This window comes from Tinamus guttatus, unplaced genomic scaffold (genome assembly GCF_059628265.1).
Source record: "Tinamus guttatus ecotype Peru unplaced genomic scaffold, ASM5962826v1 Tinamus_guttatus_pri_ptg000075l, whole genome shotgun sequence".
NCBI classification, from domain to species: Eukaryota; Metazoa; Chordata; class Aves; order Tinamiformes; family Tinamidae; genus Tinamus; species Tinamus guttatus.
Window position 1 is genome coordinate 26,561 of NW_028288609.1, and position 27,913 is coordinate 54,473.

The window sequence follows — 27,913 nt, forward strand, 5'->3', positions numbered from 1 at the left end:
AAGGTCAGCACCGCAAACTCCCCGCTGCGAGCGGCTTTCCCGACGGAGCTCGCAACGCTTCTCAGGATTCGTCCACGGAGCGTTGCCCACCCGCTACGGCCGTTTCCTTCCCAGGTCGCCCCTTCACCACTCGGCTGCGCAAACCGCAACGGCCTTTGGCTTCTCCCCGGAATGCCCACGGGCACCCAGTGCTCTCCAGAGCCAGGAGCTGGGGGGCGATGCCCCCCCGGCAGCTCCCGGGGCAGCGCGTGCCCTGCGCCGTGCGCCCGCAGCCACCGCGCTGCGGCTGTCGCCCTGATTTCGCTGCTCGTCTCAGACAGCTCCGCTCTGCGGCACCGACATCTCGGCAGCTAATGGGGAAACCTCAACCCTCTCCCTCGCGGGGAAAGGAGGACGTCGCTGCCTCCCCTGCAAGGGAGCTGGGGGACAAGAAGCCGAGACCCCCCTGGGGGCCATTCCTGCTGGGAATGGGAGCATTTCCCCACTGCGTGCAGCAAGAGAGGAGCCGCCGGCCCCAGGCTCCTCCAGCAGCACAAGAGAGCCGGAGCGCGTGGAACACTGCGATGCTGGAGGCGACAGGGCCGGCACGGCGAGCAGAGGGAGCAAATCCCGGCCTTTCTGCCCAGGGGGGACACGAGCAGCGCTCCGAACGGAGCCGACAGCACCAATAACTTGGCCACCCTTGGAAAATCACAGGCGGTAATTAAATCACTCCTGACCCAGTTGGATGTGAGCTGGCATCTGCAGCGCACAGGCAGCTTTCATCTGCGGCCACGCGGCGCGGAACGGCCGCCCGCGCCGCAGCGCTGTGGAAACCCAGGGTTTGCCTCACGGGCAATAATTCCTCTTTTAGCTGGGGTCCATCCCAGCACAGAGCTAATAAATCGCGATGGTACCAAGGCCCAAGGAGGCAACCGAGCATTCCCCAAAACACGACAGCTCCCGCGTGCCCAGCCCGACGGAGCAGCGGGGCCGTGACCACCGTGCACTTACCTTGTGCCACTGGCATCTTGCCCTTGTTGAGTTGCTTGAGGCGCTTCTGGTGGGACTTGCCGTTGCAGTGGATCTGCGCCTGGGCCGCCGAGTTGAGCTGGATGTTGCAGACATCGCAGAGCGTGAACGACGGCTGCTTCCTCTCGCGCTTGGCGCGCTGCTCCGGCGCGCAGCCCGCCGGCTCGGCCGCGCGCTCGGCCTCGGGGCTGCGCGCGGGGCTCAGCGGCCGCTTCATGCCTGCGGGGAAGCACAGAGCCGCGGTGAGCGGCAGAGCGGGTGCTGCTTCGTGCCCCGGACCCACACGGGATGCGGGGATGAGACCCGGAGCGGAGCTGCTGTCCTCGGAGCCGTCCCGGGACTGGCGGGACGCTCAAAATCGAGGCTGGAGCGCGCGGACACCCGAGCCCTGCGATCCGGTTACCCCCCAGAGCCAGCAGCTGGCGATTGCAAAACGCACAAACACGCTGCCCACGGGGTGCCCCGGGGCTCGACGTGTCCCCGGAGAGATGTTGGCTCCTTGGGGAGCCTTGTGACCTCCCTGCATCCCGGACCGCTGCGGCGGCTGCTCCTCCACCCCAGCTCAGGCATCACAGCTGAGAGAGGCATCAGCTCATGCAGCGGCTACATGAAATGCTGCTGCCCGGGCACAGCATCACCCTGTGGAGCCTCCTCCGGCCCAGGATGACTCCATAGTGTCTGTGCAGGGAGAACAGTCCATGGTGGAGGCCTATGAGCTCCCTGTCCTGCAGCGAGCAGGGCCGGAGCCATCGCAGCCCCCACGCTCCGTGTCCCCACAGAGGCAGCTGCCGGCAGTGGCCCCACGATGGCGCAGACGCTCTGCCGCTTCCCCGCGCACGTGGGGGGACGCGGGGCTGGCACTGGAGCGTGCAGCAGCCAAAGGACACTGGGGATCTCACCAGCCCTAAGGCAGGAACACGGAGGCTCCGGCCACAGCGCCTGCAGCATCACCCCCCATCTCCATCCTCACGACCGACTTCAGCACCTCCCTCTCCTGGATCTGTGCTCCGGCCTCAGGGGACAAGGAGGGAGCGCAGGGCTCAGAGGGCAGCAGGGAGGACACGGCACAAGGAGGGCCAAGGTGAACCCGGCTCGGTTCTTTGCTTCCCCCTACACTTGAGGAAACCCGGCTTTACACGCTCTTAAAATAGACCAAATCGAGGAGACACCCGAGAGCCTCAGAAGGTGCTGCGGGTTGTGGTGCCCTGGGGCTTACAGGACATGCAGGGCTGGGAGAATCAGAGCTGCAGGAGCACCCGATGTGCCCCCATTAACCAAACAGCCACGTCCTGGGGGCCCTGCAGGAGTCCGAGCCACTCTCAGAGTTTCAGCCCTGCCCTGGGCCCAGAGGAGTGAGGGGAATTAATAAAGGCAAGAGCAGACACCTGCAGCGTCCTGACACATTTACGCCCCAGAGCTTGTAAATGGCACGTGGAGCACAGGACACGTGGCAGGACAGCGCAGCCACCCACACTCAGGACAGAGGGGCCCCGCGGAGCTGCCCCGCACCCCAGGAAAGAGCCTCACTTGAACTCCAGCCCCACAGAGGCAGGATCCAGGCCAGGACACCAAGCAGTAACCAGGGAAGGACTCCAGAGCCCACTGGGGCCCCATGATGTTCCGGATAATCCAAGGACAGAGCAATTGAATTTAGAGCAAGAAGTCTAAAAAATATATATACCCGAGTTCATATAATTTCATGGCACTAAATCCATTTTCTGTGTCCATGGTGAGTGCCTACAACAACATTAAATAAAAGCACTGGGAGCAGAACCACCAGCATGACAGTAGCTCCTACAGCTGCCACAATCTCCCTTCAAGCCCGAAGCACCTGAGTGCGTTCGAAGCGACCCGACACCCGAACGCAGCTGGGGTCACTCCATCCTTTTGCTATCTCAAATGCACGGGGGAGCCCCCATGCACGTTGCTCGGCCGAGATCCTTGCAGCGCACAGGGGACCCCGGGGCAGGACCCTGGAGCACCGGGGGGAGGACTCGGTGCCCCCCGCCGCACCGGGGCCGCCCGTTCGCGGCTCCTACCTGGCCGCGGGCCCCCGGGGCCGCCCCCGCTCGCACGTCTCGGGTTTCAGGGCGCGCTTCGACGGCCGCTGCCCGGCGCTGGGGGCCGCGGGGCTCCGGGTGTCCCCCCAGCCCGCGCCAGCTCCGCGGGGCCGTCGCCGGAGGCGCCCGTTTAACACGAGCAGGGCGAAGGGTTTCGGCTCCGCCGCGGGGGCGGGACGGGGAAGCCCCCGCGCTGCCGTCAAGGTCAGATCCGCCGACCGGCCGCCCCCGCCGCGTCCCGCCCCGGGCGGCGGGAGCTCCCCCGGGGCGACCCGGCCCCTCCTGGGCAGCGGCGACGTCGCGAGCGGGACACGGTGTCCCCGGGGCTCGGCGCGGGGTGGGCCGAGCTACACGGGGCCGCGGTACCGGGGGCTCGGCGCCGCCGCGCTCTATTTAGCGCCGTGACGCGGGCCTCGCAGCGGGGAGCCCCGGAGGGGGGGGCACGGGGGCCACGGGGCCGTCACCGAGCGCTGCGAAGCCGCCCCTGCCTCCCGAAATATTCCCTCCCCCTCGCCGAGCCCCCCCCGGGCACCGCCAACCCTTCCCAAATCCCCTGAAACCGGAGACCGCGGCGGGGCCGGGGCTGTCGGGCCGCGCACGGACAACGCGGGGGCTCCCGAGGGGACGGCCCCGGTGGCACCGAGCTCTGCGGTGGCCCATCGGCCACGGGGCCACCAAGGCCACCGCAGAGCGTGCCCTGGGGCAACAAATCTGCCAGGCAAAGGCCCCCGCTGCCCCTCTCTGCACAGGGCTGGCCCTGTGTCACTGTGCTCCCTGCTGCGCCCATCCTTGACTCTGCTCACAAGCATTTGGGAGCAGAACCCAGGTTTGGGCACACTTGTGCAAAGCCACCACCTGATGCAGAGGTCCCCGAAGCTGCTGGAGCAGCCGCAGGCCCTGGTAATAGAAGCTAAATTAAATCTTTCACAAGTAGCATTTGCAATCCCAGCACAGCAGTGGTACCAAATAAAGATATTCAGGGGGGACCTGCTCAGCTCCCTGGGAGGTCGGGGATCAGCCCTGCAAACGGCCCCTTGCTGCAGGATTAACACCCCCAGTGCAAGGCAAATCACCATGCAGGAAACACCCAGGGGCTCTGCTGCCCCAAGTAAGCAAGCAGCAGAGCCTCAGCCTGCAAGCCAGGCACAGGAGTGATTTTTAAAGCCATTTTCATTAAGAGGTTAATAAAAGTAAGCAACCTCACACTGCTTCTACCTCCTGGACTCCAAGCCTTCCACACCTACGTTTTACAACCCCAGGGCCATAACCAAGTGCCGGCACTCAGCAGAGCCTCCCGGAGCTGGGGATCAGCCCAAGCATATGGGGCTGCCCAGCCACAGGGCACCAGCACCCCCAGCTGCCTTGGGACCTACCAGAGCTCCCAGGAGAAGGTATCAACAGAGGAGAAGGTGACTCCCACCCAGAGAGGCAGCAGGAACAGAGCTGCCACAGAAACATCAACTCCCACCTGCCCCAGCCCCTCTTATCCTTTCTTCAAACCCCTCACAGCTGAGCAGCGTTCTTGGGATCCCAGCACCTGAAAACAGAGCAGCTGCCACCTTCATCTGCTCCTGAGCACATCTCCCAAGTGCACTTGTTGCAAGGACAAACAGGGAGCCGAGGGGTCCGGCAAGTGCCCACTCCTCTTCCCCGTGCAGCAATACACTCATGGCAAAATGACGCGCACCAAAATTGAGCGTGCGGCAAGATACCATGTGCCTACAACAACTTTTATTAACTCTTTGTCACCGTGGTCGTCCCCATGTGGCCTGTGGCACCCGGGCCCCAAGCTCTGGGCAGGAGGCACCAAGTGGGAGGCTCTGTGTCCACCCCAGTCCGCTTTGCGGGGACGGAGCAGCCGAACATCCCGGCTGCCAGGTAGAGCCTGAGACAGAGCCAGGAGCTGAATGACAACCAACAAGGCCGCCCCAATTTATGGCTTTTTTTTTTTTTTTCAGTATTTGGAGTGGGAGGAAGGAAAATGGGACGACCCATGATTTTTTAATGCCTGCTGCTGGCAGCTCCGCGCTGAGCGTGAGACGAAGAAGACACTGGCACGAGGGAGGGGTGATGAAGTGACAAAGTGATGCGCTTCGAGGCTGCCACCTGCCCCGCTCCCGCAGCGGGGGGATGTCCCCCGTGTCCCACGGCGAGGTGTCCCCCGCGTCCTCATCCCTGTGAGCACTGCGGTGCCGGTGCCGGAAGGGACGGGAGCCCCGGGATCCCTCTGCTCACAGAGCGCAGCAGAAAGCGAGCGCTGGTCGGAGGGACCTGCAGCCTCCCCGCAGGGAGCGCGGGGTCCCCAGGCCCGCGCCGGTGGCTCCGCGCGGGGCCGAGCGCGGTGCAGAACCCCCCGCACCGCGGGCAGAGCTCGCGCCTCCGCACAGCAGCCCCGGCCCCGCTCACCAACACCGGAGCCCCGAGCGGCGGCGGAGCGAGCGATTAGTGACTCAGCGGGTAATTTTGCTCCTCTTGTGGCTTTTTTTAGCACTGCGTGGACCAACCTCGCATTGCAAACCCTCGCACGGCCCCGTCGCTGTTGCCGCTCTCTCCTTGCACTTTAATCTGCCCGGCTTTGCAGCCGGCCGCCCACCGGCACCCGGAGCCGCGGCCAGGACAGCCCCGCTGCGCTGCTGGCTGGGGACACGGCAGCTCGGGGACACGGTGGCTCACGCACTTGGGACGTGGTGGCTCGGGGACAGGGCAGCTTGGCCTCTGGAAACCCAGCCTCACCACAGGAAACCAGGCGGGTTTTGCTTTTGCTCGAGTCTCCCATTTCATCCGCTTTTTATGGCAGGGAAAAGAGCTCTCCCCTTCCCAGGTGCCGTGTTTTCCAAGGCCTCCCTTCTCCGGGCGCTTCCCAGGAAGGCGCGTGCCCGCCCGGCTCCCTCCTGTTTGCTTTTCCCTCCCAACCAGGGCGCGGAGGCCGAGCCGGGACAGAGGCTCCTTTGTGGCCCCTCTGCGCTGGCCGCGCCGCCTCCCGCCGCGCCGGCCCCACAAGGCGCCTCTGTCCCGGCGCCGCCGCCGCTCCTGCTCCCGCTCCCAATTCCTTGGCCCTCCTGCCGGGACAATTCGCCCTTCGATGCCACATAGAGAGGGGACCCCGGGGCGAGCTCCCTGCTTCGTGAGCCCCGTGCTCTTCGTTGTGCAAAGGGGCTGGTGCTGGGAAGCCCCATGGAGGCACCATGTGCTGCTCCTGCACGTGGCACGTGTGAAATCGCCACGTGGCTGTTCCCTCCTTGGGAAGGGGGCGAGAATGGGGCTGACATCGAGCTGCCGCAACGCAAATCCCTTGGAATACCCAGGTTGCTTCTGGGTGATGCTAGAAAATGCTGCAGGATGCCGGGCAATGCCAGGCAATTCCACATGATGCCACATGACGCTGGGCAACGCTGCATGATGCCATGCAATACTGGGCAATACAGTGTAATGCTACACTGTCCTGGGCAATGCTGCAGGATGCTGGGAATGCCAGGCAATAAAATGCAACTCCACATGATGCCAGGCGATGCCATGCAATGCCATGCAACCCTGCACAACAACATGCAGTGCCTCATGATGCCAGGTGATGCTGCATGGTGCTGGGTGAAGCTCTGCGATGACCCTGGTGCCCAGGCCACGGTGGCCACAGGCACAAGGAGCCCAGCGGAGCCTCCTCACTGCATCCCGGGCTGCAAGCCGCCCTCGCACCCGGCCTCCCCGAGCAAAGATTAATCCTGGCCTCCTCTAATCCGCTCAAACCCTTTCATAACGATGCTCAAAAATAAGCCCAGGGACTTCCTAACGTTCCTTTAAAAATTTCAGGGCTGGGACATTAAAGGGTTTTGCTGATGCTTGGGGTGCAGGCGCCACGGGGATAAAGGAGCCCCCTGTGCCGTCCCCACGGGTCCCCTCCTGCGCCGGTGCCGCCATCCCTCCCGACGCCGCTCCAAACAAGCGCCTCCTGTTCGGGGCCGATTCGAGGCGTTTCAGGGTCCCTCCAAAGCAGCTCTCTCCCGGCAGCGCACAGTAAATCTTCTGTGCCGAGGCGCTCCCGGCAGTTCAAACGAATGCAAAGCAGCGGCGGCCCCGACCAAAGTAAACAGCGCGCGCAGGCGCCCGCCCCGGCGCGCTCCTCCCCGCGCAGGGGGGCAGGTGACGAGCGGGAGGACGAGAGGTGACACTTCAAAAGAAGCAAAGAGAAAGGGCCCCCCTTCCTTCCTTCCCCGGCAGCGCCTGCAGCTCCTGCTCCATGGATCACCTTCCCGCACCTGGGATGCGTGGCACGTGGCCGCTGCCGGCCCAAGGTCGCGGTCCCGTGAGCACCACGGCCCATCAGCATCCCCGGCCCTATCCTGAAACGTCCCCCGGCAGCTTCCCAGGGACCTCTCTTATCAACTAATTAATTTTTTTCCATAATTAGGCCAGGGAAATCAGGACTCGGGAACGCTCCCATTTCCAAGGAGGGCGGATTTCTTCCGAGCGAGGTCCCAGCCTCCGGGGCCTTCTGGCTTGGCCGAGCTCCCCAACGCAGCCATGACCCGATGAGCAGGCGGTTCCGGGGGTCCAAAGGAACAACCCTGCCCTGAGGCTGGACTTGCTTTTTATTATTTTAATTTCATTTTTTCTCTTGGAGGCTCCTCACAGATCCAGGGTCCTTTAGGACCCCCAAGTAAATTGCGACGGTTCTGCTAAACCCCGAGCCGGGCGACTCCGCAGGTGCCCAGAGCAGCTGGTTTGGTGCTGACTCAATGCCCAGGGCTGCGGTGCAGCCTCAGCACAGCCCAGTGCCCTCCCTGGCCTGGCAAAGGGGCCCTGCTGACCTTGTCACCCAGCTCTGGCCTCGTCACCCTGCTCTGATGGGCATTTTATTGTCACTTGGAGCCCGTGTGGGGCTGTGCAACAGCCCTGGGAGCCTCCAGCTGCAGTACGGAATGAACTGAGGAGCAGGAAAGGAGCAGGGGAGCATCCTGTGCCAGGCGGAGGAATCATTTCCATACACTGTGGAGGGCGTCTGCACCAACGGCCCCGTTTATTCAGTACCTAGGTCAATACTGTGCACTTACCAAGACACACACAACCCCCCAGGGATGCCGAACTAAAGCTGAAACAAGGGGGAAATGTCCCAGAAAGGAAGACTCGGGTGCCCAGTGTGTGTCACAGGCTCTTGTGCTCCTTTGGAGGCCACAGTGGAGGCTCAGATGTGCCCTGGCCTCCAGCTCCATGGGTCTCACCACCCATGCCCCTCGCAGGGATCAGCTCAGCACGACCTGCCCCTCATTTGCACCAAGCTGTGCGCACTTGCGTGCACACACAGATTCACCGCTGGGATTATACGGGTCTCTATTTTTTTTTTTTTAATGCATGTGGCAGATTACAAAACAAGTGAAAAAAAAAATCCCCAAATCCCCCAGCGCACATTATCGCTAGCCCATTTCTAAACTCTACATATGGCAGGAGAATTTATCACCCACAGAGCTGGGCTGGGAACTGCTCCGGGAGCCAAGCGGTTCCCCTCAGCTCTCCAAATTGCTGCTGCAGATGAGCAGCGACAGCCATGGGGACGCGCCAGCACGTGGCTGGAGCTGCCACCAGAATACACCTGCAGCCACTCGGGGAAGAAGAGCAGATTATCATGCACTTGACTTGCATCGTCTGGAGAAACTCAGCCGGGCTGCATGCGGGACAGAGCCCCGTGTGCTGGTGGCTCCGTCCCTCCGGCAGCGCTTCCCGACGGTGCCGTTCGCGGTGCAGCAGTGAATTTAACCCAGGCCCCCCGCACGGGGCTGCTGGCCCCGGCTCTCGCCGTTGTGCGGAATCACCTCCCATATCTCAGATAAACTTTTTAGCGTTGCTCTGAGGATCAAGCCCAGCCGGGCTCTTCCATGAGCAAGGCGCTCGGATGCTGTGCAAGGAGTCGTGTTCCCGGCCGTGAATGTGACCTGCCCAGCGCTGCTCTCCAACAAGGACGCGCTCTCGGCACGTGTCTTCCCATGGAACACGCGAGTTTGGGAAGGGCAAACCCTGATCCCAGCAATGGGGCGAGGGACAGCATTCCTGACAGGAGCAGCATTCCTGTCCAAGTCTCCTGCGGGCAGGATGGCTCAGCCGGGCTGGGCTGCTGCCACTCGCTTCCCCGTCACCTGCAATGGCACCTGTGGTGGCTCCGGTCCTGTCCTCCCTCTCTTGGGCATCAGCGAAGCCCCCGTGAAGCCCCCACTCCTCTCAGCACCGACCTCCCGAGGCCGCCCCAGGCAGCGGCACCCGCGGGGCACGCGGGAGTCCCGGCTGTGCCGAGCACGGCGGCGGGTGACACCGGGGACGCCGCTCCCCGCACCGGTGACACCGGGGACGCCGCCGCAGCCTCCGCCGGGAAAGGGGCCGCGCCGCCCCCGCCAAGTTTCCTCCGCGCGACTTCGCCGTGTCCCGCTGCCCGTGGGGACCCCGGCGCGGCTGCGCGCGTGGCCCGAGCGGTGCCCGGCGCTGCACGGGGCCGGCGGGGCCGGCGGGGCCGCGCGGCCGGGGAGAGCGGACCCTGCCCGGTCCCCGGTGCTGCCCCTCGCGCCCCGCCGGCAACCCCGCGGCGGCCGCAAGTGCCCCGGTCCCGGTCCTGGCCCCGCGCCGGTCCCGGTACCTGCCCAGCTCGGCTCCGCCGCCGTTTGCAGCATCCTCCCGCCGGCTGCTCGCTCCCGGCTGGGCGAGCGCGCTCCCGGCGGAGGAGGAGGAGGAGGCGGGGGGGATGAAGGCAGCGCGCGCCGCCGTCCCCCCCCCCCCCCCCCGCAGCTCCGGTGTCGTGCGGGGGCGCGTCCCGGGGCTGCGGGCGGGATGGGGGGAGCGCAGGAACCGGGAGGAGAGGGGACCCACAGGGAATGGGGACCCAGGGGCAGAGAGGGGTCCCCGGGGGCTGCTTTGGGTCCTGCCCCTGCTCGCCAGGCTCGGGGTCAGTGTTTGGGAAGTCTGCATGTGAGGTTTGCTAATGAACCCGAGCTCTTCCATGGCCACCGTGTCCCCACGCTGCCTTTGCTTGCCGTTGTGTCTGCCTGGCTGTGCCAGCACCAGAGAACCCCCCAGTCCTTTGGACACCATGAAGTGCAAGCAGAAGGACAAGGGAAATTGCAGCTTCGTGCAGAATTTGCACAAAACACAGCGGGAATCGGTTGCCCCCGTGCATTGGTGTGTGGGAAGGGAGGGTGGCGCGGAGCAGGGGATTGGATGGGGTGGCGGAAGGAGAGCAGAGCCGGGTGTCAGGATGGCACTAGATGGAGAGCAGGATGCTCCAGGGGCCCCTGTGCTGACGGGGCCCATGTGCTCCCATGGGCGCCTTCCCAGTCCTGGAAGTTTTGGCGCTGCCAGTTAGCTCACAAGTAGGATTCACACTGGCAGGATCGCGGCTGTGCCCGGCACCCAGCTCTGCTCAGTGCCAGCACGGGGCCCATTGAGCCCCGAGGAGCTTCCAGGAAAAGCCGCCCCACAGCCAGGAGCACCGGAGCGGCTGGGCCCAACTCCGTGCCGGAGCTCGGGGTGTTCGGGAGCACAAGTGGCAACACTGTCCTGGCAGGGACCTGCGCTCTGCAGCTGCCCGGGGCTGGCAGCAAAGGCCCTTCGCCCCATGGGGCACACGCCAAGTTCAGTGCGCAGGAGGCAGCAGCAAGAAGCAATTGGCTCCAGTCTTTATTTAAGCAAAAAGCCCCCAAAAGGGCTTTTTGCTCCTGGGTTCCCTGTGCGGGGGCTGCCCACGGCCCCGCACCGGCGCAGACATTCACTCCAGGCGCTGCCAACTGCTCCCGCAGCTGCCCCAGCCCCTCAGCAGCTGCTAAGCCTGTAATTGCTCCCGGAGTCATAAATAGGTTTTATTTATTTATTTATTTATGTGCTGAAAGCGGCGCTGTCAGGGAATTAGAACCTGCGCAAGATGCCAGGAGGGTTCGCGCAGGTTTCGAGCGCGGGTCAAGGAGGGTGAGCGGGGGACATCAGCGTGGCCAGGATGGGCCCTGCGGTGGCCGGGGGCAGCACGGGGCGAACGGCACTTTGCAAAGTCAGTGCCAGGCACCCATGGCCTCGTCCCGTCCCCTGCACCGCTCGCGCTGCTGCCACCCCAAGCACAAGAGCACCAGGAAGCCCAAGGCAAGCTTGGAGCGTGTCAAAAATCCCAGACTCCGCTGAGCGACAAAATCTAACAGTTTTGCCAACAAAAGCTCGGGACAGACGGTGCGAGTGAGCAAAACATTGGCAAACGGCAGCAAGAAAATGCATGAGCCGGTGTGAAAAAGAAAATGAATTCGGAGCTGTGGTTGCGTTGCAAACGTCTGTGCACTGACATCGGTGCCGTCCCGTGGCCGCAGCCACCGGCTCGTCCTCTGCTGCGGTTGCTGCCGTTTGGGGCTGTTGTTCTTCCCTGCTTGTTGCAACTTTTAATTAAAATCTACAGAAGACAAGATAACGAGTCCCGCCGCATAATTGCAGGGAGTAGATTATATTGTAGAGAAAAGTGGCTTTAATTTTTAATGTGCTGTTATTTTTAAGGAAGAGCAGCCCTTTGAAGGGAGCGTCAAACCCCAGCGCTGTCAGCAAAGGAGTAGAGGAACAGGGGCAGGTTCTTTGCCTCTTCCTGGTAAAAACTGCCGTTTTGGGGCATTTTGCACTAGCTCCAATGGTTGCAGGAGTGAAGCGGCCTGGCCTCAAGCACCTCACGGTTCCGCTTATGGAAGCGAGCTCAAGGCACGCCAGGGACAGGCCTGCACGTCTGCATTAATTATAAATAAATTATCCACAGTTCATGTTCAAACAGACCCCCAGATAAAAACCTTATATTTAGAAGAGCGCTGCATCAGGCATAAATCCTCACGCCTGCAGCGCCGGAGCTCGCGGGGCGCCGGGAAGCGCCCGGGGCAGCGGCTCGAGCGCCGCTCGCTGCCGGCAAAGCGGCGCTCGGCCCGCGCGGTGCCAGGCGGCTTCCCGGCACCGCCGAGCGCGGCGGGGGAAGCGGCGCTCGGTGCTGCTGCCGCCGGCAGCAGTTTGGGGCGATAAATAAATAACGTGCTTGGCGAGCGGCCCTGCTCCCCGCGGGGAGCGGGAAGGCGCCCGCGCAGCCCGGTCCGGCTCCCCGGCACCGTTTGTGGCTGGGATGGCACACGGGGTCCCGCCGGCTCCGTGCTGCCGCGCTCGCCGCGGGGTCACCTTGGCAGCGGTGCTGGCGAGGGCAGCGCTATCTCCTTTCTCTCTCAATTAGCTCCTGATTATCAGTGTCCCAGGGCCCCTCTTCGGGCGCTGTTTAATACACCATTAATAATTCATGTCTCCGAGTGGCCTCTGCAGCTTCGGAGGGATCCAACGCAAAGGGACGGGGTCGCGGCGAAGCTCCCTGGGATGGGGGAATTGCTCCGCTTTGCCCCATGGGGGCCGTGAGACGAACCTGGTGCCCCCTTGCTCCCAAAGCATCCGTCTGGCCCCACTGGAAACCGCACACCTTGTGAGCTCCCATTTGCCCACCTATATCCAGAAGCCTTTGGCTCTTCTTCCTCTCCTCGCTAAGCTGAAGGCCCCTCTGGCACTTGCCAACCCCCTGGGTTGGCAACACGGTGGCTCCGTTGCGGGAAGCGAAGCCGATTGAGCTCCAAGACTCGCTTAGATGCTTGAGTGGGAAAGGGCCAACCTGGGGCGTTTCCAAGCAGGATGGATCAGGGTTTGCCCAGCTGGGGCCTCCGCGGGATGAATCGGCCCTTCCTGCTGCACCGATGGAAATGAAGTGGGTGCTACAGAAACCACCCTGTGCCCTGGGGGCTGGACGCGGCTCTGGGGTCATTGAGCACGGGCAGCCTCGTTTATAGATGGGGCTGTCACTGGGATGAAGCGGGTGCTCAGGGCGCTCTAATCACCAGCCCCAGCACAAGGGGCACCAGGACGGGCATCCCAGGGGTTTTGTCCCACAGACCGAGCAGCCCAGGCGATGCCGGAGCCAGCCTGGCTGCTGCACGCTCACACGAGCACCCGCTGCCTTAACTCGCAGCCTGGATTCTCTGAGCACAAATCAGGACAAGCCGAGCCTGGAAAACAACCTGGGGTCCCAGGAGGAGGAGTTTTGCCAGGGGAGAGGCAGGAGAGGCCACCGCAGCCCCCCGAGAGCCACAAATAACTCCAGCGGCCTCGTTACCTACTTTCTGATGAGCAGGCACTGGGGTCCGTGCTTCCCCAGGGGCTACTGCACCTGCAGTGGGGCTAGGGCTCCCTCAGCCACCGCTGCAAAGTTGTGCAAGTGCAGGGTGCAAGGACAGAGCACACATGCAGCATGCAAGCAGAGCATGCAAATGCAGCATGCAGGTGCAGGGTGCAAGGACAGGGCGCACATGCACCATGCAAGCAGAGCATGCAAATGCAGTGTGCAGGCGCAGGGTGCAAGGACAGAGAGTACATGCAGCATGCAAGCGCAGCATGCAAGTGCAGCGTGCAGGCTCAGGGTGCAAGGACAGGGCGCACATGCAGCATGCAAGTGCAGCATGCAAATGCAGCGTGCAGGCGCAGGGTGCAAGGACAGGGTGCACATGCAGCATGCAAGCACGGCATGCAAATGCAGCGTGCAGGCGCAGGGTGCAAGCTCGGCACGACGGCTCCATGCACCCATCCTCGCTGGGGAGCATTGGCAGCCGGCACGGAGCGGGATGGATCTTCACCCGGGCAGCGCTCAGGCCCCGAAGCCGCGGCCGTGCCGCCCTCCTCGCTCAGCCCTGCGGGATGGGGCTTCCCTCTAGCGACTTCCCCCGGCAAGCGCGCCCGCACGAGAGCTGCTGCAGCGAGTGCAACCACCAACACGTCGCTTCCCCAGCACACACAGGGTTTAATTTACACCATAGAGTACATCAGGGAGAGTGCAAGGGTTGCTGGTGCATGGTCAGGCCCTGCAAAGCAGCTGCTCCTCCTCATAGGATCATAGAATCACAGAATGCTTAAGGTTGGAAGGGACCTCTAGGGATCATCCAGTCCAACCCCCTGCACACGCAGGGTCACCTAGAGCACGTGGCACAGGGCTGCGTCCAAGCGGGTTTGAAGATCTCCAGAGAAGGAGACTCCACAACCTCTCTGGGCAGCCTGTTCCAATGCTCTGGCACCCTCACTGTTAAAAAAAATTTCCTTAAGTTCCTGTGGATCTTGGACTCTTCAGTCTCTCCTGGTGCAGCCTCCTGCTGCGGTCATGGGCTCTGCCAGGGACCTGCTGCAGCGCTTGGGTTGTAGAGCGGAGCTCAGCGCGCTCGAGGAGGGAGCTGCAGCACGGGCTGGCTCCGGAGGAGGCGGAATAGCCCCCTTGCAAGGGAGACGCTCTAGGAGGGCTGCGTGTCCAGGCTGGAGCAGTACTCCAGGTAGTCGAACTCCTCGACGGGGAACGTCACGCTGCTCCACTTCTTGTACTTCCTCTTCTCGTCCGGCGTCTCCACCACGAAGTTCTTGATGGAGAGGATGGGCAGCTTCACGGCCCGGTAGATCATCTCCAGCCCCCAGACCTGCGCGGGCAGAGGGGAGCGTCGCAGCGCGGCCCCCAGCGCCGCAGCAGCTCCCTGCTCCCAGGGGAGCTCCCCGTGGGTGGCAGGAGCCCCGTGCCCCACGTGCAGTGCACAGGGCGCGTGGGCACCAGCCTGAGCTCCGTTTCTGTGGGATAAGGAGCCCAGGGTCCATGCATGAGGCTCGGGCTCCCACAGCGATGGGCGCAGGCCCCCCGGACTCGACGCGCGCGCCGCTCACCTGGCTGCACTCGCTGCACGCGAGGCCGCAGCCGGGCTCCCAGTCCTTGAAGGAGCGCTCGAGCTGCAGCTTCCCGGGGGTGACTTTGTAGTAAAACCTGCCGGGAGGCAAGAGGTGGTCACGGGACCCCAAAGGATCCCACTCCCCACACAGTGGCCCCAGAAGGGGCCTGTGGTGGCAGCGCTGCCCCCAGCCCTGCCATGGGCTTCTGGGCCCAGGCCAAGGGCACTGCCCGGGTCTGCTCCTACTTGAAGAGGGGGTTGATGTTGACGTGGTGCATGCCCTCCACGGTGCGGATGTCGCTGCCCCGGCACACGGCTATGTTGCAGTTGACGCAGTAGAAATAAACGGCGCCTGGGTCGTGCAGCTGCCGCCTCTCGGTGCTCTTGGCTTCCTTCGCTTTCCAGCTGACAACGGCGTTTCGCTGCAGCTCCATGATCTGGGAAAGAGGGTGGAGGAGGACGGCGGGGAGGACGGGGTCAGTACTGGCGCACAGGGACACGGAGGGACTGCAGACTATGTGAAAGACACATAGAATCATAGAATGCTTAGGGTTGGAAGGGACCTCGAGGGATCATCTAGTCCAACCCCCCTGCACACACAGGGTCACCTAGAGCACGGGGCACAGGGCTGCATCCAAGCGGGTTTGAAGATCTCCAGAGAAGGAGACTCCACAACCTCTCTGGGCAGCCTGTTCCAGTGCTCTGGCACCCTCTGACACGGCGAGAGCGGGCGCGCAGCAGCAGAGACCTGGGCAGCACGTGCGTGCGCTGCCCGCGCCGCGGTTTGCTCACCCCTGCGGCCACCCCGAGGGCAGAGCGCGTGGGCAGCGCGTGCAGGGCTGCGTGCGCGGGGCCGCTGCAGGCAGAAGCTGCGCCAGGCGCTCACCTTGAGGCGATACTCCCTCTCGGGCATGTCCTGCACCTCTCGGATCGCCCTGACCATGAGCTCTATGAGGCTCTCGTTGAGCAGCTCCCGGGAGACCTCTCTGCTGCTCGCTTTGGCCAGCACGGAGTACACGCTGTTCTCGGCACGGGCACGGCCGCGCGCCTGCGGCACAACAAGGGCACGGGCGCCGCGGTCGGCGGGGACGGTCGCGGTGACCCGCTCTCCCCTCCGCCGGCCGGGTCCAGCCTCCCGCCCCGTTGCAGCGGCACAAGGAGACGCTCGGGCTCACCCCAATACGAGGGGCACAAGGGCCCACGTGCCCCAGGGGCCCACGGTGACACGCGGCGCAGCGGGAGGGAGCTGGCAGATACCTGCGTCATGGCGATCTCGTTGGTCATGAGCCCGTAGCGGACCACGACGTTGCACTCCGGGATGTCGAGGCCCTCCTCGGCCACGCTGGTCGAGAAGAGCAGGTTGAGGTCTCCTTTGCGGAACGACTCGATCACTTCCTGCTGCTCGTTCTGTCAGGAAAGAGGGGCGGATGCTTCAGCAGCTCCATCCTGGAGCCAGGTACGTGGGGGCTCCTGTGGGGAGAGCTCCTGGGAGCACCCACAGCCCCGAGCACCCAAGCAATGAGTTGCACCTCCTGCGTGCACAGCAGTTAGGGCAGAAAGGCTTTGATTTTGGGCTCCTGGGGCTCCCCACCCGTTCCCTGGCCCCAGCCTCCCCATTTCAGACCTGCAAAAGGGCCACGGAAGCCTCTTCACCTGCGTCATGTGCTTGGTCTGGTTGCTGTAGCCGGCCCCGGTGAGGACGGCCGCCCTGATGTCCAGCCCGCGGAGCGACGCCGTGTCCTTGAGCCAGCTGTGCAGGCTATGGGCGCACTGGCGGGTCCTGGTGAAAACGATGCCACGAGAAGTGCCCGGGGCCTGGAACTGCTCCTGCAGGATCTCCTCCAGCTTGCCCAGCCGGGGGTTCTCGTACTGCTGGTCCCTGGCGAGCTCCAGCAAGCGGGTCCTGTTCTCTGGAATGATGGGGAATGAGAACGGGGATTGAGAAGTGCTCCCCACTCCTTCCAGCACGGCCTGGCCTCAAACCCCCCGGCTGATCCCAACCAGGCCCTTCCTTTACCCTCGAACACAGCAGCGAGGAAAAGCTCTGTCGGATCCTTCAAGTCCCTCTCCGCGAGGTAGAACTCGCTGAGGCACTGGAAGGCGTCGATCATGCGCACGGTGTCGTTGATCAGCAAGGCGTCGTTGTACCTGCGCAGGTGCAGCGCGCACACGCGCGTCTTGCGACAAAACGTCTCTGCCGCTGCGGAGGGACAGGACGGGTCGCGGTTCCAGCCCGGTCCCCATAGTGAGCAGCCCTGCACCCATCCTGCTCCAGAGCATCCCACGTTGCTCAGCCCCCTCACCTCTCGTCTCCAGCTCCACGATGCGCTGCTCGTACATCTGCGTGCCAAAGCTCAGCGACAGGCCGGGCACGTCCATGTACTGCTGGATCTGGTCCATGATCCCCTTCAGCCGCTCTCCAAAAGGGTCCTGGGAGCAAAGAAGAGCTCCGTATCCCAGGAATCGGGGAAATTCAGGTACAGCTCGGAGAACATCTAGCTCCAGCAGCCCCCAGCTGGTTATAGGACCTCTCTCCACAAAAGTTTTGGGCCAACCGATTGCTCAGTCTTGAGCTAAGCAGATAGAGGGACTTAAACCTGCTGGGCAAAGGCTCCAGCGCAGGGGCTCGGGAGAGGGTCCCCATTTGGGAGCCGCGCGCCCCGCTCACCCGCGCTCTCTCCTGGCACAGGTCGTACTGCTTGCGGGGCTGCGGGACCTGCGTCTGCAGCTCGTGCAGGTACTTCTGGGCAGACGCGATTTTAGCAGCATCCAGGTTGGCACAGATCTGCAAGGGAGAAAGCCCCACGTCCAGACGCTGGATGAACCGCTACAGCGGCACCTCGCGCTGTGCCACTGTGGCCTGAGGAGCAGCTCGGTATGTGGCACCGGGTGGCACCTCGGCAAGTTTTAGGCTTATTCAGGATGCCTGAGACAGCCAGGTGCACAGCAAGGTCAGCAATGTCCATCCGCCAGGGATGCTCCCATAAAATGATGGGAGAAGCTGTCCAGCTGCCCTAGCCTGTTACAGCCGTGCAATCCCTGGAGCCTATTCCCAGGTGGGAACGCCGAACACGTGGGCTGTCCTACCTGTAGGATGTGATCCACGGCTCCTTGGAAGGACGTGGCGCCCCCGGTGCCGGGTGACGCCGTCAGGCCCAGGATCTGCGGCAGGTTCTGGTGCCCGCTCAGCTTGTGCTGGAGATAATTCAGCATGATTTTGTTGTAGACGGCGTCCTTCTGCGTGTGGTGGCACTCGTCTATCACCAGCAAGGAAAAATCTGCACCGGGGCGAGGAAGGAGATCAAGGATGAGCAATGCCAAAGCAGGCTGGGAGCCCATCCAGGGCAATCCCATGCCATGGGGACGCATCCTTAGACCAGATCCATGTCACATGGAAAGGAACAATCCCTGGACTGCGGCACTGTGGCCCTGCCACCTACCCGTCAGCTCCACGTGCACGTCCTCCTCCGTGCTGACCAGCGCGTTCTGCAGGATCTGAGCCGTGCAGATCACCACGTCGTTCCGCTTCACCATGTGGGCAAAGAAGAACCTCTGCTCGCTGTCCCCGCTGATGGCCGCGATGCTGAAGGTGTCCTGGAGCACGTGGAACTCGTTCTTGGCGTGCTGGTCCACAAGGTGCACCTGAAAGCAGGCGCCTCCCATGAGAAACCTGCGACGGCCACACGGAGAGCGGGGCCGAGCCCACGGCCCTGGCTGCCAGCGAGGGCTGGAAACGCTCACGCCGGTCCTGGCCGAAGCGCCGTCCCGGATGGACGTGTCCCCTGCGCGGTACCTTGTTGACCAGCACGGCCACCTTGCCACGCGGGCGGCTCTGCAGGTGCCTCCTGCAGACGTGCACGGCGGCGCGCGTCTTCCCGGCGCCCGTGGGCAGCCACACGATGCTGTTCTCGCCGCCCAGGGCCGGCGCGATCACTTCCCACTGGTAGTCGCGCAGCTCCATGGCCAGCGCCGTCGGAGGCTCCGGCTGCCCCGGCTCCAGAAACGAAACCGGGCGGCTGCGTTTCCTGGCGGGAGCCCCAGCGAGGGGGCCCCGGCGGGCGGCGCGCGGGCCCGGGTGCCGGCGCAGCCCGCTCGGGTGCAGGGGGGCAGCCCGTGGTGCCTCCTCCGCGCTGTCACCGTGTCCCAGCTCCGCCGGTGCCCGCACAGCCGCCCCGGGCCGCCCAGCCTGCAGTGCCCGGCCGGGCCCCCCTCAGGGAGCCCTGCTCACAGGCAGAAACCGAAAGCGCCAGGGAGCGGAGCTGGGACAGCACCGGGCGGCCCTGACGGCACCACCGAGCCCTGCGCCGATCCCGGCCTGTCCCCAAGCTCCGGCTTGGACCCCTGCACCCCAACCTGGGCTGCTGCCCCCGGAGGATGCAGCGAGCGCGGAGCCCCTCTGCTCCTCTTCCTCCATCCGAGCCCCCGGGCGCACACGGAGCTGCTGCAGCCCCTCCGAGCAGCCCAGGCCACCCCCAGCCCCACACAGGCAGGCGACCGGCTCTGCACAAGGACGTTTATTTAAAAAAAAACCCTCAGCGGAGCAGAACGGGCGCGTGGGAGCAGCAGGACGGGGCCAGCGAGGCGGCGGAGCAGCCCCTGCCCAGGCCAGCACAGACGCCAGGGCAGCAGGCGCGAAGCGAGCGAGGGCCGGGGCAGTTAATGCTACAGGCGGACGCAGCCCCGGTGCCCTTCCCAGGGAGGCCGAGCGGGAACGGGGCCCACGGAGCGGGGCAGGGGGACGGGCACCAGCGGGAGCCAGCCCTGCAGCCCAGGGGCAGGAGGGGAGCAGCGGGCACCGAACGCCCCCGTGCAAGGGGAGCTGCAAAGGCAGCCCCGGCGGGCAGGGGGACAAGCAGGCAGGACAAGGGGAGCTGCTGCTGTACGGAGTCGAGGATGGGACGGAGCGTTGGGGCCACGGGCAGGAACGGTGAGAGCCCGGAGCGGGAGCAGCCCCTCGGCCCCGGCACAGGGAGCTGCACGCCCGGCGGGCAGGAACCACGCGGAAAACCAAAGCACTTACGTGCCCCAGCCCTGGGGCTGCCCTTTCTGCGCACGGAGCGCGGGGGGAAGGCACATCCCTTGGGGACAGGGGAGCAGGGGACTCCCAGACCAGCAGGGACTGGGACACTGACCCCCTCCTGCCCTGGGCACTGCTGCAGAAACTGCTGCTCCAGCCCTGCAGCTGCCCCAGAGGCTGCTGCCACCTCCAGGATAGAGGTGACTCCGAGCACGGAGCAGCCCCGCTAGGACCCCATGGCCCCAGGCAGCAACAAACCCTCCAGCAGCCCCTGCTCAGCTGAGCAGGGCTCAGGGCCCCACGGGCTCCCTTGGGGGTCAACTGCAGCCCTTTGCCTCCCAGGCTGTGCCCGGGGGAAGCAGGGACTGGGTCCTGGAGAAGCCAGGTGGGCTCCTCTACTTGTCAATGAGCCCCCCTTCCTTGAGCTTGAAGTAGAAGAACTTCTCCAGCGTGTTGGCACACTTGCAGTAGTCGCTGTCGGGCGGGTTGTACTCGCGGCAGTTGGTGATGATGCGCTGCAGGTCGGCGATGAACAGCTTCTTGGTGACGTAGTAGCGATTCTTCAGGCGCTCCGTCATGGTTTTCAGGTCTGGGGTTGCAGAGTAGGAGAAGAGGGAGACCCTCTCGTGCCTCTGTATCCCCTCCTCAGCCTTCCTGCCTGTCCTTGCCCTCCCACCTGCCCCAGGATCATTGGGGGCAGCTCCCCGCACACCCCGGGACCAGCCACCGACCAGGACACCCCAGCTGGCCCCTCTCTCCTGCCCCTCTCCTTTGCCCTGAGGAGCAGCCCTGCAGCTCGGGCCCCGGGGCAGCCTTCCCACCACATTCCTGCCTCCCGAGGCAGGATTCGGCCGCCTACCGATGGGGAAGCGGATGATTTCGTAGTAATCCGGTGCCTCCGACTTCTTCACAGGCTCCATGAAGGGCCAGGCGCTGGGGTGGGTCTGTGGAGAGGGCAGGTTAAGCGGTGAGAGGAGGAAGGTGGGTGCCACAGACCAGCTCCCACGTAGCAGCAGAGATGGGTGCCTGGGTCAGTGTAACGGGCCAGAGCTGCTCCAGGACAACCTGCCCTTGGGGAGGCTGTCCCAAGGCCACTGGAGGGGACAAACACCACGGCCAAGGGCACACAGCCTGTCTGGATACCCTTGTGGCCCAGCTTGCTCTTCCTCACCCCAAACCATCCCCTTCTGCTCCCACACCTTGATCTGGGCCAGAAGGTTCTTCAGGGTGTTGTAAAGTTGGTCCGGATCCTTCAGCTCTTTTCTGGAGGAAAAAAATAAGAGAGTCCATCAGCCCCAAGCACGGATGGTCTCTCCAGGCCAGCAGGCAGCTCTGCGCTGCGGCTCAATCCATTCTCTCCCTTCACAGTCCCAACTACAAGGGAAATTCTGCTCCCTGCCAAACTCAAGAGACACCAGCAGCTCTCACCACCCAATATCTAACATCCCACTGTTAATACTAGGCCACCCCTGAGGTCTCAGATAGCCTCTAGGCACTGCCAGGAGCAAAGCAGAGCAGCTGGCCAGGCCCCCAACAGCCCAGCTGACTGTAGGAAACAGTCGTTTTCATCCCCACAGAGGCCAGCACTTACCCCTTCTCCTTTCCTAAAGGCTTCCATCCTGTTTCCCCTGGAAGACAAGAGTCAACATGATAACAGGGCTGTGCCCCCAAGCACCCAGCGCCCTCCTGAGTGATCAGGACAGACCCCTGCCTCTCCCCAGCCACCCTCCACCTCCCAACAACAGCCCTGCGCTGAGGCTGACCGGGTTGTCCCCACATCACAACCAGCAGCAAATCAAGGGCACAAGTCAGGGCTTGTGATCGTGCAGCCCAGGCCACAGCAGAGGGAGGACTGAGCAAAGCTGCTCCATCCCCATTCCAGGGGTGAAAAAGCTGCAACCTGTTCTCGCAATCCTGCCCACAGACCTCACGGGACTGCCATTCTGCACGGTGACAGCACAGCTGCCATGGCCACGAGGGGCTGGCACCAGCACTGCAGCCCAGGGAGCTGCTCTGCAGCTAGACACCCTTTTTCTGCTGGAAGGGAGCAAGACTCACGAATGCCAGGGATGCTCTCGATAGGGATCTGCCGCACGCCCTCCTTGAAGCAGGTGAGGCCAGGGTAGACCTTGCGGATCTGCGCTTGCTTCCTCTCAATTAACTTCTTGATAATCTGTGGTAGGAAGGGAAGACGTTTTAGGCACTGCAGGACCCACTCTGATGCTCCATGGAGCAAAATTATGATGGGGGCCTTGGCAGATCTAAAGCAACAGGCTGCACCATCTATTTGCCCAAGGCCAAAGGCATCCCCTGCCACTCTTAAGTGCCACCACAACAACCTCTCCCCTTCTTGCAAGCCTTTTTCTAAGAGACTTCAGGAGATGCTTCCCAAGGGACAGCACTCCCCATCAGCTCACCCTCTGCTCTCGAGGGCAGCTCCAACACAGGGAAAAGCCAACAGGAGCCAGGGCAAGCACAGCCTAGAGAGCACCCGCCTGCCCAAAGGAGATACCTCCTTCTGCTTCTTGATGATGTGGGAGAGCTCGGTGTATGGGATCCGGGGGTTCAGCTCACACTCCATCAGGGTTGCCCCCTCATAGTCCTTGATGTAGCCCAGGTAGCGGCTCTTGGGGACCTTGATGTCCTTAGAGAAGCCCTAGGATGGAGAGGGCAGGTCAGGAGCGGCTTGTTAGCAGGAGAGCCGGGCCTGAAGGATGCCAGTACAGAGGGGAAGGACTCACCTGCTTCTTGAAGTAGCCGATGGCATACTCATCGGCGTAGGTGAGGAAGTACAGGATGTTGTGCTTGATGTGGTACTCCTTCAGGTGGTTCATCAGGTGTGTCCCGTACCCCTGGCGGAACAGGCATTGAGACAGGCGTCCCCACTGTCCCCAGGCAGCCTGGGGGTCCCAGGTGAGGACGCACCGTCCCTCTGCCCATAGCCTCTCCTGCACCCCTCCAACAGGTTGGGGCTACATCCATGCACTGCTGTGAATGAGCTGCTAGCTCACACTTCCCTTGCGGCTAGAGCAGGACCTCAAACACGTCCTGTCACCTCTCAGCCCGTGCTAGCCCAGTCTACCCTAGCCCCTCGTCATGTCGCGACTACCACGCTCTGCTTCAAAGGGACCCGTGCCCCCTGCGCACCACCCGCCTCTCCCTGCTTCACCTTCACTTGCTCATTTGATGTCACAGCGCAAAAGACTATCTCTGTGAACCCCTGGGTCGGGAACATCCGGAAGCAGATCCCGCCAATCACTCTGCCATCCTTAATCAGAGCCAGGGTCTTGTGTTTCCTGTTGGCACCAACGCAGAGCGTGAGGAAGGGAGCTCCCCGCAGCAGCCCAGCACACGGGCTCCCCTCCGAGCTACGTACGGGTCGAAGACGAGGCGGGTGATGTACTCCTTGGGCATGCGGGGCAGCTGGTGCGAGAAGACATTCTGCAAACCCACCAGCCACATCAGGATCTTCTTGTTGGACTTCTGCGAGAGCGAGTTGCCGATGACGTGGAACTCGATGATGCCGCGTCTCTCCTCCAGCCGGGCGGTCTCGTCCCGCGCTGCGTTTGCTGACAGCAGGCTGGTCTGCGAGGAGATGCGGGCAGGTTAGACCAGCCCCACAGATACCTCCCTGGGAGAAAGCTTGGGTGCTCGAGGGCCCAGCCAGGCCGGGCAGGCATCCTCCTGGATATCGGTTCCTGGAGAGCACAGGGAACCCTGTGCTTAGCGCTCTGCTCAAATGAAGCACCGCTGTGTGGAGACCTTCTCCCTCCCAGCTCCAACAACACACCACGCAGGTGACAGGGAGCAGCTCTGCACAGGTCAGCGCTGGCACTCAGAGGCAGCACTGCCAGCACCTGAGCCACAGATCAGCCCTTTGAAATGCCAGCTTGGGTCCTGGCAACACTGGTAGGAGCTGGCTGCTGCTTCTAGCCAGGTTTGCGGTGCATTTGCAGCATGGCCCCTGCCACTTACCTCGGGGCCCAGCATGGCCGCGGGGTCTGTGATGGTCAGCATGACTTCGTTCACCAGCTCCATGGGAATATCGCCCATGACCCGAATCCGTTTGGCATCTTCCAGCGTGAGGCTCTCAGGCAGCTTCCTCTTCTCACCTGGAAAGTGGAGCAGCGGGTCAAAGCCAGATGTTAGGATGGAGTCCGCTGGGACCAAAGGAAGTCTCCGCTCCCTCCAGTGCTGGGCCCAGACCAGCATTACCTGGCAGAGGCTCCGGGGTGCTGGAATCCATGTTTGCCGACGAGCTGCTGTTGCTGAGCTTCTTGCTGAAGAGCGGAGCAGCGGGCACAGCAACGGTGCTGACCGCGGCTGGAAAGAAACAACAGTACCCAAGACATGAAGAACCATGTGCATCAGTCCAACCACCCTGAGCGCTCTACAGGCAAAGGCAACACCCGCAGCCAGACTGTTTATCCCAGCAGCCCCCAATGCAGGGCGAACTGCTCCCCAAGATACCTGGGCGAGACACCAGCTGGCCACCTTCTGTGGCAGGTACTGTGAAATCAGCCTCCCAGATAGGCGAGTTCTCCCCATAGATCTCCTCCTCCAGCATGGACAGGAACCTGGGCAGGAACCAGCACGTTAGCTGGTGAGCTGGAGCACGGGCAGCCCCATTGCCCAGCGTGTGGCAGGGAGCACAAACGGGCACCCCCGGGGAAGGGAAAAACAGCACCTGAGCGAGGAGCCCCTCACCAAATCCCCTTCCCACACTGAGGCACTTACTTGGGGAAGTGGGTGAGGATCAGTGTCCGCTTCTCCGGCACTAGCTTGTCCTTCTCAACCCGGAACTTCTCCAGGAGCTGCCGGCGGGTGACCGTGAAGATGGACTTGAGGAGGCTGCGCCCAAAGACGTGCGTGGTCTCATAGCGGGGAAGGCTGTCGCAGCTCTGCGGCACGTGGCAGTAGCACAACCACCTGGGAAGCAGCGGGACACACACTCCCAGGGATTGTCCACTTGCTAGGGACCAGCACCCATGCTGGGACCAGTGCTGGTACAAGACACCTCTTTGGAAACAGGGGTAGCAGGAATCCAGGGGAGGAGACTGCTTCCAAATAAGAGGCCATGAGCCATTCCCAACCTCCCAGTCATCTGCGGGACATGAGCTGCCCAGCTCAAGGAGAACGTGAGCGCCTTGTGACCTCCAAGTCCAGACTCTCCTGTGCACGTGGCAGCACGTGGCCTGCTGGCATACGCACTGTGATGGTTAAGACCACGGAGCAGTGATCCAGGAGAGCGGCTCAAGAGACACAAGCCAGAGTATCCGTGAAGGCGTGAGGCTCACGGTGCTCTAGACACACAGTGCAAGTCATGAACGCTCCAGAACGGCAACCAGGCCCTTGGGGCTGCGGGGTTCAGACACCAGCGCTGCAGGGTGAGGCCAAACGAGACAGGGACCAGAACAGAAGCTTCCTGGTTCCCACTTACCAGTCCCCAAGCCAGCGCGTGCCTAGACTGTGGGGCTGGGAAGAGGCAGAAGACACAAGGAATCACCAGCGAGCCCACAGCAGCTGTGCAGACCCTGCCCCAGAAGCTGGCTGGGCTCAGACCCTCCTCCTCATCACTCACCGCGTGTAGTTGACCTTGTAGGTAGCCACGTCGTCATTCTGGGAGCGCTGGCGGAACTGGGAAGGCGTCTCCAGCTTCCAGTAGTTGAGACAGAGCAGGAACATCTTTGAGAGCTCGTACATGGTCTGCCGCTCCTTGGGTGGCAGGTGGCTGAACTTGTACTGGACAAAGTTCAAGACTCCCTGGGAGAGAGGAAGAGAGGATGGCACCAAACGCACCCCCTGCTAACACAGGGCTGCAGCAGGACACAACCCAGGACGCTGCGGAGGGCTCGAGTTCGGGTGTGCAGCGTGGTGACCAGGCATCACCAAGCTGCAGGAGGACACCCTGTATTTTCACAATATCAGTGGGACTGAAAATCACAAAGTGGGATGGAGAAAGAAGCATCAGTCCCTTCAGTGCTGCATGCAAAGGGCACAAGGAGGCACGTGGCCACTACCCACACGGGAACCACGCAAGAGCAGCAAATACAGGACAAGTCATCTGCACAACAGAGCTCTGGCATCACCTGTTCAATGTTCGGTTTCTCAAACGGGGGCTCCCCAGGGACCCCTCAACTACAGGCTGGCTCATCTGCAGGATACATTTCCTCAGGAGCTGCAAAGACAGCATCAGGCACAGTTAGTGTTTTAATGCCAACAGCCCAAGAAACAGTCCAGGCCCTCAGCACAAAACCAAGCACCGAGAGCCTTTGGCACCAGGCGCATTGCACAGGACAGTGGAGGGAGGGCAAGAAACTGGTCAGTCACCAGCACCACTGGGAGACCAAGCACGGAACAGAGCTCCTGGTGAGCAGCGAAGGCCCAGCTGTACCTTGAACAGGTAGAAATACACCTGCTTGGTGTCCGTGTCCTCCTCCTTGTGCACAGACATGAAGAGGTTTTCGACGTCCACCACCATGCCCAGCAGCCGGTTAATCTCCTCCTCGGATACGTTCTCCAGGTGGGACACGTGGTCCGCTGCGGAGGACAGGGAGCCGCTGTGAGACCCTGGGCACGCTGCCCGCCCAGGCAAACCCTGTGGAGCGGCACCAGGTCCCGGTTCCTGGGCAGGTTACCTAGGGCATGGCTGCAGCTCCGGCACGGCTCGCTCAGGTTGGCCACGGGCTGCTGCAGGTCCATGCGGGGGGCGGTGGGCGGGTTGGGGTTCTTCCAGCCATTGCACTTGCAGGCGTCGTTGGCCTGGGATGAGAGAGGCCGTCACGCAGCAGCCGCGCGCGCTGCCTCGAGACGAGGCTGTAGGGCCCAGCACCCTCTGCACTCCCTGCATGGCCCAGGATTGCACTCCCACACCCACTGCATGGCCCAGGACCTCCCTCACGCACTCCCTGCCCATGCCCAGGACCCCCTCCTGCACCTCCTGCCCATGCACAGCCCTGGATTCCCCTCCTGCACCCCCTGCCCATGCACAGCCCAGGATTCCCCTCCTGCACCCCCTGACCATGCACAGGACCCCCCTCCTGCATCCCCTGCCCATGCACAGACCAGGACCCCCCTCCTGCACCCCCTGCCCATGCACAGGATTTCCCTCCTGCACCCCCTGCCCATGCACAGCCCAGGATTCCCCTCCTGCACCCCCTGCCCATGCCCAGAACCCCTTCCTGCACCCCCTGCCCATGCACAGGACCCCCCTCCTGCATCCCCTGCCCATGCACAGACCAGGACCCCCCTCCTGCACCCCCTGCCCATGCACAGGATTTCCCTCCTGCACCCCCTGCCCATGCACAGCCCAGGATTCCCCTCCTGCACCCCCTGCCCATGCCCAGAACCCCCTTCCTGCACCCCCTGCCCATGCACAGGACCCCCCTCCTGCACCCCCTGCCCATGTACAGCCCAGGAACCCCTCTCCTTCACCTCCTGCCCATGGACAGCCCTGGATTCCCCTCCTGCACCCTCTGCCCATGCCCAGGACCTCCCCCTGCACTCCCTGCCCATGCACAGCCCAGAACCTCCCCTCCTGCATCCTCTGCCCATGCACAGTCCAGGACCCCCCGCTCCTGCACCCCCTGCCCATGCACAGGATTCCCCTCCTGCACCCCCTGCCCATGCACAGACCAGGATCCCCCATCCTGCACCCCCTGCCCATGCACAGGACCCCCCTCCCGCACCCCCTGCCCATGCACAGCCCAGGACCCATCCCCTGCCCATGCACAGGATTCCCCTCCTGCATCCTCTGCCCATGCCCAGCCCAGGACCCCCCTCCCGCGCCCGTTGCACGGCCCCGCACCCCCCTCCCACACCCCCAGCGCCCGGCCCGGCCCTGCCCGCGGCCCCGCGCGCACCTTGCAGGCCGAGAACACCCCGAGCTTCTCGAGCTTCTTGGCGCGGGGGAAGCCGCGCACCTGCGCCTTGCGCTGGCTCGCGCGCTGCTGCTGGCTCAGCCCGGGCCGCGCCGGGTCGCTGGAGCCTGTCCCGCCGCCGCCCGGCCCCGGCCCCGCCGCGGCCCCGCTCGCCGCCCCCGCGCCCGCCCCGGCGCCCGGAGCCGCCGGGGGCCGCCCGGGCTGCGCGGCCTCCGCCTCCGCCATGCCGGGCCC

The 27,913-nt window shown here is 63.5% G+C and overlaps 3 protein-coding genes across 4 annotated transcripts in view; all 3 read right to left on the minus strand.

Annotated features, from left to right (window-relative positions):
- The window catches only part of ZNF385C (zinc finger protein 385C), a 31,931-nt gene extending 22,198 nt beyond the window's left edge, over positions 1-9,733 (minus strand). The window contains exons 1-2 of one of the 2 annotated variants that reach the window (XM_088519839.1): positions 9,685-9,733; positions 994-1,230 (exon numbers count right to left, since the gene is read on the minus strand). In XM_088519839.1, coding sequence (XP_088375965.1) covers positions 994-1,230; positions 9,685-9,718 — 271 coding nt within the window. In that variant the 5' untranslated portion in view covers positions 9,719-9,733. The remainder of the gene's footprint in view (positions 1-993; positions 1,231-9,684) is intronic. The other variant, XM_088519838.1, reaches the window with a different exon arrangement.
- A 4,629-nt stretch (positions 9,734-14,362) lies between these two features.
- On the minus strand, positions 14,363-18,774 carry DHX58 (DExH-box helicase 58). Its single transcript, XM_088519909.1, has 12 exons — positions 18,576-18,774; positions 18,223-18,424; positions 17,870-18,060; positions 17,451-17,567; positions 17,086-17,212; positions 16,800-16,982; positions 16,436-16,692; positions 16,040-16,189; positions 15,669-15,830; positions 15,029-15,219; positions 14,781-14,877; positions 14,363-14,542 (listed from the first exon to the last, which is right to left on the minus strand). The coding sequence occupies exons 1-12, from the start codon at positions 18,741-18,743 to the stop codon at positions 14,363-14,365; spliced, it is 2,025 nt and encodes a 674-aa protein (XP_088376035.1). The 5' UTR covers positions 18,744-18,774.
- A 1,398-nt stretch (positions 18,775-20,172) lies between these two features.
- Positions 20,173-27,904, minus strand: KAT2A (lysine acetyltransferase 2A). The gene is given in 19 exon segments (XM_088519855.1): positions 20,173-20,388; positions 20,659-20,743; positions 20,999-21,062; positions 21,391-21,427; positions 21,858-21,972; positions 22,312-22,455; positions 22,541-22,651; positions 22,969-23,095; positions 23,176-23,384; positions 23,775-23,911; positions 24,015-24,122; positions 24,270-24,376; positions 24,537-24,728; positions 25,381-25,562; positions 25,889-25,920; positions 25,923-25,977; positions 26,194-26,339; positions 26,438-26,561; positions 27,662-27,904. Coding segments are annotated over 19 exon segments (2,412 nt in total). The 3' UTR covers positions 20,173-20,194.
- Positions 27,905-27,913: the final 9 nt, after the last annotated feature.